General features: G+C 42.4%; 1 protein-coding gene across 1 annotated transcript; it reads right to left on the bottom strand.

Moving 5' to 3' along the window:
* Nucleotides 1-5,809: 5,809 nt before the first annotated feature.
* LOC130375705 (ly-6/neurotoxin-like protein 1) lies at nucleotides 5,810-8,714 on the bottom strand. The gene is made up of 3 exons (XM_056582749.1): nucleotides 8,579-8,714; nucleotides 7,944-8,057; nucleotides 5,810-6,233 (listed from the first exon to the last, which is right to left on the bottom strand). Exons 1-3 carry the CDS (start codon nucleotides 8,628-8,630, stop codon nucleotides 6,022-6,024), a joined length of 378 nt encoding a protein of 125 aa, XP_056438724.1. The 5' UTR covers nucleotides 8,631-8,714; the 3' UTR covers nucleotides 5,810-6,021.
* Between the last annotated feature and the right edge of the window lie 7,926 nt (nucleotides 8,715-16,640).

Raw genomic sequence — 16,640 nt, 5'->3', positions numbered from 1 at the left:
AAACCGGGAAACAATGAAATGCACTGTTTGAACAGTGCCAGTTTTGAAACTCTGCAAATGCGCTGGTGATATTGTTTGAACTTTGAAAACATGTTTGTGAAAAAGAAAAATACTTTGAAAATATGTTGGTGAAAATGAAGATAAAATAGAACACCAAATCATGTTTACAGTTGTTTGAATTTTTGTTTGAATTTTTCTCAGGTTATAATGTCTTTTTTCAGTGTTGCAAAACCTTTTTTACAAGGTGTTGAGTTCTCAAACCCAGACTTAAAAAAAAAAATTCAGGTTTGAATTATGGCAGGAAACTGGCTCCATACTAGGGGCGACTAAATTTCTAGGCTAGGGGGGAGGGGGAAATAACTAAAGAGGGACCGACAACGCCAACTGGGGAATTACACCCCAGGAAATATAGAACAAAGAAAATTAAACAATGATATTACAGAAATAATAAGGACACAGGTTCGAGAACTAAAGAGGCAGAGACAATAAATATACTAACTGTTTCTTTTATTACAATAATAACAACTTGCGCAAAACCAAACCAAACAGCGGTTATGTAACCCAGCAACCCAATGATCAAACAATGAAACAGAAAAAGGGGAAATAACACAAAAGCAAACTGAACTAAAATAATCAAAACAAAATAGGAAAGCAGAACCAAAACAGAACCATAACAAAACAGCACAGCTAAAACAGAACAACTAAAACCGTACGAAACAGCACAGCTACAACAGAACAACTAAAACCGTACAAAACAGCAGCAGGGAATCCTAAAAAAAGAAAAGAAAAAACCTAGTGGAAACTAGATGGGAAAAGCTTGTAGTTCAAAACATGACGTAGATTTTACTTCTTCGCCACCTACAGAGTTTGTTCTGTACGATCATTAAAAAAAAACATGTTATTTACCATGGACATTTTACCAAGGGAACCAGAGCTTCGGAAGCGGGACTTATTACTTAGAGGTCTATGGCTCCACTGTCACGTAGTGCTGAGAGACAGACAGACACACAGACTACAGTAGACCCCGGTTGTTCTCAAGCTATCCGTGCTACTACAGTGTATTCCAGTGGTACAGTATACAATCGTAGGCCGTATACAAACAACCAGCGATCTCCGGCTGTTGGGTCGAGACCTGTAAGTGGGTGGTGAGAGCAAACCTTAATCCGGAGAAAGAAGCCCATGAATTAAAGTGTCAACGTGACAAGCTTGGTGATGGATAGATTGTTGCAGAATTTTTGTTTCTCAAGGTTTTTAACCGTAGGCCTACATGAAGGCATTGTTGATAGGTGAAAAATTAGTACATTTCTTATTTTTGGGTCGTGACTTATTGACTAATGATTGATAATTGCTATCTAATTGCCCATACTCTGGCATTACAATCACCAATGTAGGTGTAGCGTGTGGGGCGATATTGCATGGGATAAGTCTAGGGGGGAGGGAGGACCGACAACGCCACCAAGGGAATTACACCCCTGGAAATAAAGTATAATAAAAAGAGATGTTACTTTTGTGTTAAATAATATTAACAATGTTGATAAGGCAAACAGATTCGTTTAACTGATTGGAGGGAATTCAAATTAACCAAATCTTTATTACCAACAGCTAAAACTCATTTATATAGAACGTCTAAAAGTCACAATATCTAAAATAGCAGTCCCAAACTTAAACAAAACCAACCAGACTAAAGCTGAGGCCAACTGCTGAGAGGCAAACTACGCAGAGTGCCTAGGGGTGCTACCACTCACCACAAGTGCCTCACATCAACAGTCACTACACACTAAAACTAGTGTGCTGCATACGTAGATCAATTGGTGTGGCCTACAAACTACTCACCACCACGGGTTTGGGGGTAAGCATGCAAGTCACTCGGTCACAGGGGGGCTATCCTAAAGATGGGGGCTAAAGATGGGGGCTATCCTAAAGATGGGGGCTATCCTAAAGATGGGGGCTATCCTAAAGATGGTCACCAGCCACAGGAGAGACAAAGCCATACTGACGCACATCACACCTGCTTTATATAAGGGGCTTGATTAGGGGACTGGGCCATTTTCATGCTGTGTTCAAGAGCACTATGTTCAACACTGTTTAAAAATGCTTCTACATTGCTACATAGGCCTGTGTTCATGACTATGCCTTTTTAAGCCTTCCATTTTAGTGAATGTAAAGGGTTAGGAGGATTTATTAATTATTATTTGAATTCACTCCAAAATTACCAGTAAGAATAACTTGCTTGTCACCACGTCTGCCAAATTAGGTAGATTTAGCTGATGTGGTCCTCCATACATCCACTGGGTGGCAGTGTTTTCAGAAATTCACGCCTCCAGTAAAAAAAAACGTGCGGTATAAAAAAAACACACATCCTCCGTCGCTCTTTTGACAAGCGACTGACTGTTGACTGAAAGCAATCGCTCTCATCCAAAGCTCCTTACAGTCAAATCATTTGTCGTTTAGGAGCAAATAGAGATTGAAGGGTAATCTTGGATCAAGCACCCGAGCAGCCACTTCTGGAGGAAGACGAAGCAGAGCCTGCTAACCGAATTTAAAAGGCTACTTTAGATTCTTTCCATTGAAATTATTTGATTGAATATATAACATTTGTATTTGATATGTTGCCTTCATTTTTTTACTGTTAAACAATTTCAGCCGGTTACCTAAATGAAAGGTAAAGCCCGCCTAAATGCATTTATCAATAATGAGGGCAAAAACATTAAGTTTTGAAAAAGAAAAAGTATCCTTCTAGGGTTCATTAAATCAAAGTCTGTAATATAATGGGCCTGGTATAAAGTGACAGGGAAATAGTATTTAATACGGTTAAGATGCTGGGAAGGGAAGAACAAAAATGTTTGGGAAACTATTGGTCTAATTATTCCTAAATAACTATTATTCCCAACTAATTCCTAATTCCTGCCTAAATCTTACCAAGTAGTTGTGTTGCCTAAACCTATCCAAATTCCACCATCCACGACTTTATACTTCGGCACCTGACTTCCTACAGCCTTACCCTACCGTCACACTACTTGCGTCCGTCGACGTATGGAGGCTTTTTGGCATATCAATGTGTTTTCCCGGGTTGTATGACAAAGGCGATTTCATTGGACAGTGTATTTGCGTATGTTTGCAAAACGCGATCTGATTGGACGACGGATCAGTCGCTGCCCGAAAAGTTGGAAAATGTATCAACTTTTGACGCAGGCCACGAAGCCGACAGAACGGACAGACCCACAATGCATTTCGAGAGCGCCCAATGCAAAGTCAATGAGATCCGTTGATGGGTGCATGTAGTGTGAATTCAAGGTTACTGGCACAAAATACAGCTTATCGATTCAGGCAGAAGGGAGGCTACAAACCTCATATCATTGGCGGGGACGAGAGAAGGATGTCCCAATGAGGTGAGGCCGACAGGAAATCGGCAAAACGTCATAAACGTCAGCGCCACATCGTCATCGTCATTCTCCCTCCCTCTACGTTTGCCTCAACTGTTCTGTCTTCACTACCTTCTGTCGAACGATTCTCTCAAATATCCACAGAGGAATCCTCCCTCTCCTCCTCTTTGGACTCCCTCTGTTCCTTCCACTCCAGACCTGCGTGACCCCCCCCCCCTCCTTGGCTGTCCGAATCTCTGCGGACTTATAGGGCAGAGTTGCGGGCAGCTGAGAGGATATGGAAAAGATCAGACTGATCTCTGATTTCACGTCCACTGTGTCAACAGCCAAATCTGCCTTCCACCGGACAAAAATCAACTCCTCCGCCTAAAACCCCAAGAAACTGTTTTCCATGTTCTCTTCCCTCCTCACCCCTCCCTCCCCTCCACCCCTTTCCTGCCTCACTGCTGATGACTTCGTTACCTACTTTACCCAGAAGGTGAAGGAAATTAGCTCCTCTTCTATCCCTGCCACCATCCTCCCTCCTCCCAACCCAACCTCTGTTTAAACCCAATTTATCCCTCTCACTTCAGAAGAGAATAATAACATCTAACCATGCCACCACCTGCCCCCTTGACACTATCCCTTCCTCACTCCCCCAGGCCGTCTCGAGCGACATCCTGCCATTTCTCACCGCGCTTATCAACTCCCTCATTTCAGGCATTGTTCCAGCGTCTTTCAAGACTGCCATAATAAAGACTCTCCTCAAAAAACCGACCCTTCATACCAATGACATCCAGAACTACAGACCGGTATCTCTTCTTTCATTCCTCTCTAAAACACTAGAACGTGCCATCGCTGACCAACTGTCCTCCTACCTCTCATCTAACAACCTGCCTTACCCTCAGCCGTCAGGCTTCAAGAAGGCAAACTCCACTGAGACGGCTCTCCTCGCGGTGACTGAGTCCCTCCGTACTGCCAAAGCCTAGTCCCTCTCATCGGTTCTCATTCTTCTCGACCTGTCCGCATCATTTGACACGGTGAACCACCAGATTCTCGCTGCCACTCTTGCCAAACTTGGCATTGCTGATTCTGCACTTTTCTGGTTCACATCCTACCTGACGAATCGCACCTATCAGGTAACATGGAATGGCTTCTTGTCCAAACCTTGCACGCTTGACACTGGTGTCCCTCCAGGCTCTGTACTGGGGCCTCTTCTGTTCTCCCTCTATACCAGATCTCTGGGCTCTTTAATTACATTACACAGCTTTTCCTATCACTGCTACGCTGACAAAGCCCTGATTGCAACACGCATATCTGAATGTCTGGCAGACGTCAGCACTTGGACAACTGCCCGTCACCTGAGGCTTAACCTCAACAAGACTGAGCTCCTCCTAATGCCAGGGAAAGATTGCCCCCACATGGACTTACTGGTCATGGTCACTGTTAAGAACATCACTGTATCTTCTTCTACAACTGTCAGAAACCTCGGTGTGGTACTGGACAATCAGTTATGCTGCACCGCAAACATCACCGCGGTGGCCCGGTCCCGCAGATTTGCCCTTCACAACATCCGCAGGAGCCAGCCCTTCCTCACAAGTTAAGCAAATCAGCTTCTAGTCCAATCGCTGGTCATCTCCCGCCTCGACTACTGCAACTCGCTCCTGGCTGGACTCCCTGCCTCTGCGATTAAACCTTTGCAGCGCATCCAGAATGCGGCAGCGTGCATCGTGTTCTCCCTATAGTAGCTCACATCAGATTCAAGATTATGGCACTGGCATACAAGACGGTCGATGGAACTGCCCCTGCCTACCTCCAAGCGTTGGTAAAGCCACACACCCCACCTCGATCCCTCCGCTCAACTACCTCAGCTGGACGTCTGGTGCCACCATCGCTAAGAGCAAGCAAAGGTCCATCGGCAAAGTCACAACTCTGCTCTGTTTTGGGACCTCAGTGGTGGAACAAGCTCCCTGCCGATGTCAGGATCGCAGAGTCGCTCACCAGCTTCCGCAAAACTCACCTGTTCAGAGTTCACCTGAACTCAGCATATCCACCCAGCCCATTCCGGCCAGGGGCCACCATTGTATGTTGTACGTGCTTACACTTAATGTACGCACTTATTGTACGCACTTAATCTACATTGCATTTATTCATAGTACTTAATTGTGTAGCGTCTGCAGTAGCTGCTCTCACTGCTGTACACGGGGAATGGGTTAGCCTAGCGATCGTTAGTACATGCACTTGGTTCCATTAACATCCTTACTGTACCGACAGCGATATATTGTTTCACTTCTTATGACAAATGTACTTATTGTAAGTCGCTTTGGATAAAAGCCACACACCCTACGTACTGATACGAGCTTTAAATTCAGAATGCGCTCTGAAAGAATGGCTTAAAATATATTGCAGTTCATGATTTTACAGATTATGGGAAGAGTTCGATTAATTTGACACAGGTAAAAACGTTTTCACCCTTTAATTCTTCAATATTATTTAAACCAGTTACCAATATTCAACTTTATAAAACCAATATTCTGACATGCCGCACACTTGAATCAACACATTTAAATCCAAATCCATATTATGGTCTCTTTAATCAGTTATGTATTTATTCATAGCTCTATCTGCAGAGAACGCAGTGTAGCATCGTAGTAGTCGTCTAACGAGCCCACAGTGACGCCAGCACGGCAGCGCACGCGGCAGCGAGCGACAGCTGCACCGATGAACCTCCGTTGCACAGGTCCGTCCTGCAGCAGGCGAAGGAGGTGGTAACACCGATTCCCAGGAAGGAGCCACCCACTGTCCGGTCACAGGCGTTATCAATCACACACCCCCGGGTTTGAAGTCGGATTGCAGAGGTGCCATTGAACGCTGTCAAGATTAAAAACGTAAAAGAGGCTGAAACATCAGTTTAAAACACAACAACATTCAACTTAATGATCTGCCCTACTGAATGCTGGGAAACGGACACGTGGGCCTATCTCGACTCCACGACTGGTCAGTTACCTGGGTTACTTAACTTAGTTAATGTTCTCTCTCCTTGGGCTTGACTACTGTAAAGTTTGACCCTACTGAGGTGTTGGCACTTTAGTTTCGCTTTCGGCAAAACAAATCAGGCACGGAATATGGAGTCAGAACAGTCTCATTATTAATGAATGCACAGAGAAGGATTCACAAATGTATTTTGTGATTTATATATAAATTACTCTCTTCTCACAAATACATTTCAATGCACACACAAATGGATATCGGCATGTATAAATGTAAAATAAATCCATAAACAAAAATAAGTTTCACAAACATATTTCTGATCCACACACAAATATGTCTTGTTTTAAATAAAGGTAATATAAATCCATAAATATATTAATTTAAAAAAGATTTGCAATTTTCATCAAAAATGTATTTGGATGTTGTTACATTTATGTACAAACTGTTAAACTTGAATTTACAAGACGCTTTTCATTTGTGAGCTTGTTTGCATTTGTGTGTGAAACTGTCTGCATTTATGTGTGGATTTTTGAGACTCTCCTGACGTCGCTAGATTCACAAATGCATTTTTTTCAACAAGGAAGTCTCTGTAGCCACTCAGATGCCTCCCTCGTTTTCAGCCAATCACATGGCTGCAGTTCCGACCTCTGAGTCCAGCCTCCGAGCCTCCCGGTTCTCTGTCAAATGTCTACTCTATCGGAAAGAACATGGTTTTTTGAATGATCGTACATAACAATCTCTAGGTGGTGAAGAAGTAAATGCTGCGTCACGACACTTTTTACATCTAATTTCGACTGGGTTTTGGGATTATCGGTGCCGTTAAAGTAGTAAACGGCACCGACGTAAAAACCCAGTCACAGCAGTCATGTGGTTGACTGAAAACGAGGGAGGCATCTGATTGGCTACAGAGACTTCCTTGTTGAAAAAAATGCATTTGTGAATCTCGCGACGTCAGGAGAGTCTCAAAAATCCACACATAAATGCAGACAGTTTCACACACAAATGCAAACAAGCTCACAAATGAAAAGCGTCTTGTAAATTCAAGTTTAACAGTTTGTACATAAATGTAACAACATCCAAATACATTTTTGATGAAAATTGCAAATCTTTCTTAAATTAATATATTTATGGATTTATATTACCTTTATTTAAAACAAGACATATTTGTGTGTGGATGAGAAATATGTTTGTGAAACTTATTTTTGTTTATGGATTTATTTTACATTTATACATGCCGATATCCATTTGTGTGTGCATTGAAATGTATTTGTGAGAAGAGAGTAATTTATATATAAATCACAAAATACATTTGTGAATCCTTCTCTGTGCATTCATTAATAATGAGACTGTTCTGACTCCATAATGGAAAGCATGCATTGCATCAATAGGGCTATTGTTGGATTTGATTTTTTGTTGCGGCTTAAAGGTGAGGTTGTCGAGTAGGCTAAATCAAAGGATACATACATCCATGTATATGGATGTAGATCTATATGTATGTACATCTACATATATATATATATATATACATATATATATATATATATCATACTCAGTCAGATTTGTGTGTAGCATGTGTGGGGGGCCGCTTACACGTAGTCCCGCTGAAGCAGCTGCTGGTTGAGTTGTCGCATTGGACATCATCGCTGGGGATCAGACAACGCCCCAAGATCCCGATCGGACAGCGGTGGCATGTCAGCCCGTGTGCTGCGGCACAGAGAGAAGAAGAGATCAGAGGAAACGTTGTCGGCATGGCACTCGCCCGGCTGCATACCTGCTGAGTGCTCCGTGAACGGAGAACCAAAAGGCTGTATGAGGACAACGGGGGGAATGTTAGGCGGCGCGTAGTTAGTTAGTTTAGTTAGGAGAGACTGTCTCAAAAGAGGGTTAACCGGGCCGGGGTCAAGTCTAGAAACTCCTTCCTAAAGTTTTTACAACCGTAAACAGAAAAAGAAGAAGGACTACCTGTAGCTTACCTGTTCCCCCAATGATGAACCTTATATATAAAGATCTCAATAACATCCAACAACGGCCACATATATTTAACTTTGAGAAAATTGTCACTGAATTAAGGTACAATATATTCATGAAATACAACGTAGATCACCTCGAAAAAAAAAATCAGAATATTCAATTTCAATATTATCTTAAATTATACTGAATGTTAATTCCCGAAGTCTGTTTATACAGACCAGGGTTTTGAGTCAAAAACCTAATTCTTTGCTCACCGACGGCAACAACCAATCCCAGGAGAAGAAGTCTGGTCCAAACAGCGGCCATTTTTCCCAGCAGATCAGAAGACGACGGCTTGGACACAAACAGGACTCAGAGGATCAACAGTCTGGTGCTCAACAGCTCTTCTCTGTATTTATTGTCCCGCATCGAGGAAGTAAAGACAGATGAAACAAAATATATAGGAATGAAGGTAATCAGGTTCATTGGAATGAGGGACAACCCGTCCTCATCAGTGAAAAAACTGTTTTGATTGCTCCTTCAATTTCTACGTTTTCTTGGGCACTCCTTGCTCCTTCGTGAACTGAAACAACCTCCCCTGAGGGCTGATTGGACAGATCTTTAAAGATAAACTGGGACGCTTTCATAGGCTTGAGGCCAGACTGATCTGCAGGCACAAGGCAAGATGACCCTCACCGTCTCAGTGGAGTTTCAGTGTACAGAATGGCTTTACTCTTTTTTATGTTTTACAGCACAATTGACCATAAACCACCTGAACATTGACTTTGAATGAAAGTGCCTGCTGCGTGCTTTTAACCCAATATGTATGAGATGTCTGGTTACTATTTGATGCTTATGACAGGAGCCTTTGTTTTAGAATTTCTCTTTATTGTTTGATTTTTTTAAGGGAGCAAAAATAAGTACCTTTTGCATGCAGAACGACACCAAAGATACAAATATGAACACAAATAAAGATGGTGAATGAAACATTAATATTTATATCTGTTTTATATGAAAATCGTCTTTCCTTCAGACATAAAAGCAAGATTTTAAAGATTTTTTAAGATTAAAGAAAACCACATGATCCCGAAGCTAACAATGGGCTACAATTTGCCTTTGCATTGATATGCAATAAAACAGAGCCTTAACATTAATTTACTAATCAGAAAATGGAGTCAATCTTGTTTCATGACTCTCACAGCGATGCAGCTTCTTGTTCTACTGCTTTTAGCTGCTCCACACTGCCACCAGGGCGGCGATGATCACGGCTGGCAGCCCAACATCAAGGGAGGTGGCTCCATTACATTGGTCTGTCGTGCAGCATGAGGTGCTCAATCTAACAGAGGCGTTGAAACCGGTCAGGAGTCCCGAGCTAACGCACCGGTTGTTGTCCACGCAGCCTTTAGTTCTGTAACGAAAACTGGTCAAATCTAAAGAGGGGAAAGGGTGATGTCATGAATTGGGAAATAAATGAAACAGACGTAGAACCTTGATAACTCGTTTCCAATTTTTCATGATTACAAATGCCCAGGTGTTGTTAATGGGTACGTAAAAAATAAAATCCCATGAGCCACCTGCACTACCCGGGCGTTCCACCAGGTGAAAGAAATACTGCACAACCACACATTTTACGTCTAATCATTCAAAATGAAGACTTTTTAGGAAGAATCATACTTTGTAAAACATAACCTATTTCCGTAGTAAGGCCTATAATGTATAGCGTTATAACAGGATCCCTGATCGGCCCCTTATCATGTCCTATCCAACTTTCCGAGGTATTTTTGTTCAACAAATGAATTCCATTTATACCGAGCGTTTTTTTTTTTCTTACTCAGAGTTTGTGTGTAGCAGCTCTGATTGGCCGTGCAGGTCATGGTGTTGGTTGAGTTCCCAAGGCAGTCCTCTTCCAGACTCAGTCCGCAGTAGTTACAGACCATCGCCCCGCCTGGAAGACATTGTGGGGGGGGGGGGGTATTAGCAGAAGTGGAAGTAGGAGTATTGGTATAAGCAGTCGTAGTAGTTTTAGGCGTAGTGGTTGGAGCAGAATTCATAGTAGTAGAAATAAAAGTAGTTGGAGTGTAGTATTAGTACTGGTAGTAGCAATTATAGTAGTAATAGCAGCAGTACTAGTAGTAGCAGTAGTAGTCGTTTTTTGGAGTGGTGGCAGTAGTAGTCGTAGTATCACAGGCACACAGGTATATCTTTATGTTATTCAATAAGATGAATTAATTATTGAAAAAATAAATAAAATGATTAAAGTACAAGATTTACTTCAAAAGTAGCCCGGTGCTTCTAACCCATGTCCGAAGCACTGCTGTGATCACCAAAAAAAAAACGGAGAATACCCCAAGAATTAGGTACTGACAATACTCCACCTTTTGCCTCATATTTCATCAATTCTGTGGCTTCCCGCCATGGAAAAAAAGACCAGAACTAAGACCGTCATTCTAACGTCTTCGACAGCAGGCGGTAGGAAAAGCCAAACTTACCCATAGCAACCAGCCCGGCAGTGAGCATGGTGGCAAACAGAACATGGTTCATCATCTTGTCCTTAGGTCAGATATCACAGCAGTTCAGCAGACTGGAGGAGATCCTATTCAGCACAACATTGACGCATGGAGCCTCTTCCAGGTTTATATAATGTGTGGGACGGCCAATTAAGAAATTTGAAGAACTAGAATTACCAGCTAAATGCGGGAATCAATCGTAAAAACAGGAAGAGAAATTCCATAACTGCCTAATGTGTGGGTGGGGCTGTGCTTGTGCACAACATAGGGAACACTATCGTGTGAACGGAATAGATAAAAAGGATGGGTCTCTCTCTCTCTCTCTCTCGTGTGGCCTACAGAGAGAGAGCCTGATGAATTCAAATTGAGCTTATCAGAGCTGCTCTGGCTGATAACACCAGGTAAACATCTAGACTTGGCTGAATGTTGTCCTTCTACAGCAGCCTTCCTACCAACAACAGCGTAGTACTGACGTACGGGAAGGGGAATATTATGCCTCACCCCTAACCCCTAATACTAACTCCTAACCCCTTCTCCTGATGCCTCACCCCTAACCCTTTAACCTTATGCCTCACCCCAACTCCTAACTCCCCTAATCCCCTTATCCCCTAATGCCTATCCCCTAATGCCTGACCTGTAACCCTCGCCATAACTCCTACCTCTTAACTCCTATCTCCTAACCCCTAACTCCCCCGCCCCGGCCCTAACTCCTACCCCCGTCTCCTATCCCCTAATGCCTAACCTGTAAGGGGTAAGGGGTAGAAATGGGATTGGACCTAAGGCCCAATCCCATTTATACCCCTTCCCCTTAGCCCTTCAAAACAAGGGGGAGGGGTAAGGGGAAGGGGTAAGGGGTAGAAATGGGGTTGGGCCTTAATCTCCCATGCATAATCAGAATTAAGAAGGCAAACTGTTGATTCATGTGCACTGGGGATATCTTTGTTGCCAACGTTGAAGTTCTGTTTGTTTTTCTGCAGAAGTTGGCCGACGACATACAGAACAGCCTCCCAAAGAGCTGGGAGGACCCACCTATCAAAGGAATGAACGCCATAGACAGGGAAGTTGAACCGCCAATTAAGTTCTGCCAAGGCTTTGAGCGTGCAAAGGACACTTGTTGTTTATTTTTACAACCGATATGTTAGTGTGTGTTAGTATGTGTTGGTGCGTGTGCGTGTGCGTGCGCGCGCGTGCGTGTGCATGTATACATGTATGTGTGTGTGTGTGTGTGGGTGGGTGTGTATGTGTGTATACGTGTGTGTATACGTGTGTCTTGTCTAGAGAAGGGATCAACCTCAGGTAATATATCAAAATATACAAACAAAAAAAGTTTTTACATTACAATTACAATTAGGGCATTTAGCAGACGCTTTTATCCAAAGCGACTTACATCGGTTAACACACACATTGACACACCGACGGCAGAGTCAACCATGCAAGGCGACAGCCAGCTCGGCCGGAGCAGGGGCCACCCGGTATCACGCGATTTCGTGCTCATGCGCACAAACCAGTGGCGGCTGCCACGATTATTGCCAAAATGATTATCACGATTATTTTGATCAATATTGATATCACGATTATTTACCACGATTATTCATTGAAAAATAAATCTTTCCAATTTCTACCACCCCCTTGTGGTAGGAACCACACACTGTGCTCAGCGGCAAATTGCCACCAGCCCACGCCCCCCCCCCCCCTCCCCCTGTTTTCACGCTTCGCGGCGGACCCACGCAGTCGCAGACAGGTGTACAGGGAGCGCTTGGTTTGCTTTGCAGCGGAGGTAGAGCGTTTACTGCATGGGCGGGGCTCGTTTCTTTTTTCGTTTTCTTTTTTTTGAGGACGCATTATTTAAAATTAAAAATTTAAATTAAAAATAAATAAATAATAATAATAATATAAAAAAAATATCGCGAAAATATCGCGGGAACACTAGGTGCCATCGTGGGACGCCAATATCGTCATCGCGATAAAAATTCGATATATTGTGCAGCCCTAGCGGCTGGTGGAATTTATTTGAGGGGGGGCTGAACGTTTGCATTCCAAACCCCTGTGGGGGGGTATGGGGGCATCCTCCCCCGTCAGATTTTTTGTGATTTTCACAAACAAACGAAGCATTCTGGTGCATTCTGACAAAATAGTAAAGGCAAAAAAATAACATTTACTTACAAAGACGAATGGGGCCAGGGAACTACGTTTTAAGATAATTTTTTGCCTTGTAGAAATCAGCAACATTAAGAGATATATGCAGATACATCAACAATAACTTTGAATTACACACAAGGTAACGTTCTCTCTCTCTGTGTGTGTGAGTGAGAGAGAGAGAGATAGAGATAATGGGTGAGTGTGTTACGGCCAAGTAAATGTGTAATTGTGTTGGTAAACGTCACTCATAAATATATCTACAGTCTGCATTAGTATGCATTTAACGACGCTGAAGTTGGCATCCGATTCGCAGCATCCGATTCAGCAGCTGGTCCACTTTAAATCGTTCCTGATTGAAAACCACTACACCTAGACTCTTCAAATCTGGACTAAATTATCACAGTGAGGCTATACATTATAATAAACATAGTTACAGATTTGTGAAACCTTTTTTCTATTTGTGAAAATGCAATACAGGCTAATTTTAATGCTTTTTAGGGGTCCAGACTGCATTAGAACGGGTCCTGATTGAAAACCACTACACCTAGACTCTTCAAATCTAGACTAAATTATCACAGTGAGGCTATACATTATGTAAAACATAGTTTCAGATTTGTGAAACCTTTACCCTATTTGTGAAAATGCAATAAAGGCACATTTTAATGCTTTTTAGGGGTCCAGACCGCATTAGAACTGATCCTGATTAAAAACCACTACACCTAGACTCTTCAAATCTGGACTAAATTATCACAGTGAGGCTATACATTATGTAAAACATAGTTTCAGATTTGTGAAACCTTTAACCTATTTGTGAAAATGCAATGCAGTCTGGACCCCTAAAAAGCATTCAAATAAGCCTGTATTGCATTTTCACAAATAGGGTAAAGGTTTCACAAATCTGAAACTATGTTTTACATAATGTATAGCCTCACTGTGATAATGTAGTCCAGATTTGAAGAGTCTAGGTGTAGTGGTTTTCAATCAGGACCGATTTGAAGATTCTAAGTGGTTTTCAAGCCGAATCGGATGCTGCGAATCGGATGCCAACTTCAGCGTCGTATGCATTTAGACAAATACAATGAAATATGAATTCCACAAAATTCATGTAAATGTGCAAACTTTTGTGTGTGGTTGTTGAAGACACACTTAAGGCATGATACCAACACGACGCTGAAGTTGGCATCCGATTCACAGCATCCGATTCGGCAGCTGGTCCACTTTAAATCGGTCCTGATTGAAAACCACTACACCTAGACTCTTCAAATCTGGACTAAATTTTCACAGTGAGGCTATACATTATATAAAACATAGTTACAGATTTGTGAAACCTTTTTTCTATTTGTGAAATGCAATACAGGCTCATTTTAAAGCTTTTTAGGGGTCCAGACTGCATTAGAACGGGTCCTGATTGAAAACCACTACTAGACTCTTCAAATCTGGTCTAAATTATCACAGTGAGGCTATACATTATGTAAAACATAGTTTCAGATTTGTGAAACCTTTACCCTATTTGTGAAAATGCAATCCAGGCTCATTTAGGGGTCCAGACCGCATTGCATTTTCACAAATAGGGTAAAGGTTTAAAAAATCTGAAACTATGTTTTACATAATGTATAGCCTCACTGTGATAATGTAGTCCAGATTTGAAGAGTATAGGTGTAGCGGTTTTCAATCAGGACCGATTTGAAGATTCTAAGTGGTTTTCAAGCCGAATCGGATGCTGCGAATCGGATGCCAACTTCAGCGTCGTGATACCAACATAGGTTTGCAGAGGACTACATACAGTACAATATGCACACTGAAGGCCTGATGCCACCATAGGTTTGCAGAGGACTATATACAGTGTGTACACTGAATAGGTTTGCAAAGGACTATATACAATATGAACACTGAAGGCCTGAAGCAACCATAGGTTGGCAGAGAACTATTTCTCTGCCAGGTTTTCAGAGGACTATATACAATATGCACACTGAAGGCCTGATGCCACCATGTTTGCAGAGAGCTATATACAGTATGTACTGAATAGCTTTGCAGAGGACTATATACAATATGCACAATGAATGCCTGGTCCCACCATAGGTTTGCAGAGAACTATATACAGTACACTTGAAAGGGGTGGGGGGAGGTTGTGAGGGTCTGCAACCAGTGTCCATCTCAAGGGAAATACATATAGGCTAGTGGAATAAATAGAAGTTGCTTACCTCTAGCATGGCTAGCTTCACAGTTGTTCATATGCACTCTTGCTCGCTTGTGTTTTTTTAATCCGTTCTGACAGATGTTTCAGGTCTGTCAACCCTGTCTGTGTCCACGAACTATCACTCGCACTTGTTTTAAAAAGTATACAAGGAAAGCAAAAAAATTGCATTGGCATACCCACAGCTAGTTAGCCAAGCCTGAACCAAACTCTGGAAAAACTTCTCTTGTAGGCTCTATCCATTTCTCTTGCTTGTTGGGTCAGGTTCACTTCTGGCTTTTCTGCTCCGATTTCTTTTACTTGCAATTTTTCTGCAAATGTTCTTCTTTCGAAGGGATTCATAAGCAAAGACTTAACTGAATTTGGGGCTAGCTGAACTCACAGGGAAACAGTGGTAGCAGTACTCACAGTCGCCATCTTGCTGATCTCTGAGGTAATAGCAAATCCGCGGTTACGCGCAGTGGACTGTGCACTGCGCTTGGGGCTATATCTTGAGCGCCCCAAAGCCATACAATTCGACGACGCTGATTGGCGAAATTATGTACTTTTCTGCCTAGCAACGGGGGAACCATTGGCTAATAATTCAGGCATGTGGGGCTGAGCGAAAAGCGCCCCACAGAAGACATCACTTCACCAAGATGAACGTTGAACATGTCAGTGAATGAAGATTTAATCATGGGGGATTCTAAAGATATTCTAAAGTAAATGCATTATTCGAATGCAATTAAAATAGATTAATTCTGAAAATGAGAAGATTATTAAAAAATATATATATTAATATATTTAAAAAAGAAAAGATGGCCGGTTGGCCGGAGGGCGGCGCCCCAGCGCCCTCTATAGGCGAGCCGCCACTGGCACAAACGTTAATCTGTGCGCATTGTGTCCCAGATCACGATTGTCCGACTTTTTTAGTGCTGCACAGAACGAAATGTAAACCAATGCATTCTGACTGGGAGCGTTCTCCGACAAATTAACGTCGTTTTTGAGGAGGTCTGCTTACAAATCAGAAATGTTGACATATATATAACTAGATAATAATATATACAGATATATAACTAGAGGGTGCACTGTACTATCTGCGCTCACCCCTTCTGAAGCTTCTCTCTCTCTCGCTCTCTCTCTCTGTCCCTCCCTTTCTCTCTTTCTCTCTCTCGTTTCGTTTTGTGGAGCACGTCAATTGTCGGAGAAAGCTCCCAGTCAGAATGCATTGGTTTTCCATTTCGTTCTGTGTAGCACTAAAAAAGTCAGACAATTGTAATCTGGGACACGATTCAATACATTAATAACGTTTGTGCGCATGAGCACGGGATCGCGTGATACCGGGTTGGTTAGGGTTAGGTCCCTTCTACATGCCCTCACAGATAACAACTGAAGAGATCGGAACTTGTTCCCCATTTTGCGAATGTTGATGTAAATGTGGTTATATTCAAAGCACTGTCAGAGGCCCTGAGATATTATCGTTTCTGCATTATTGAGGTTGAGTTCCCGAAACAAGAC

This window comes from Gadus chalcogrammus, chromosome 22, assembly GCF_026213295.1.
Source record: "Gadus chalcogrammus isolate NIFS_2021 chromosome 22, NIFS_Gcha_1.0, whole genome shotgun sequence".
Classification (NCBI taxonomy): Eukaryota; Metazoa; Chordata; class Actinopteri; order Gadiformes; family Gadidae; genus Gadus; species Gadus chalcogrammus.
The sequence above is the reverse complement of the archived record's forward strand: the minus strand, read 5'-3'. Positions and strand labels throughout refer to the sequence as shown.

What these genes read in the sequence shown, in the direction of transcription:
- LOC130375705 (XM_056582749.1), bottom strand. Translation starts at nt 8,630, where the DNA reads ATGGCCGCTGTTTGGACCAGACTTCTTCTCCTGGGATTGGTTGTTGCC. An exon ending in GGGATTGGTTGTTGCCGTCG is followed by an intron (nt 8,058 to 8,578) that starts GTGAGCAAAGAA and finishes TCTGTGCCGCAG; the next exon opens with CACACGGGCTGACATGCCAC. An exon ending in CTGCTTCAGCGGGACTACGT is followed by an intron (nt 6,234 to 7,943) that starts GTAAGCGGCCCC and finishes TAATCTTGACAG; the next exon opens with CGTTCAATGGCACCTCTGCA.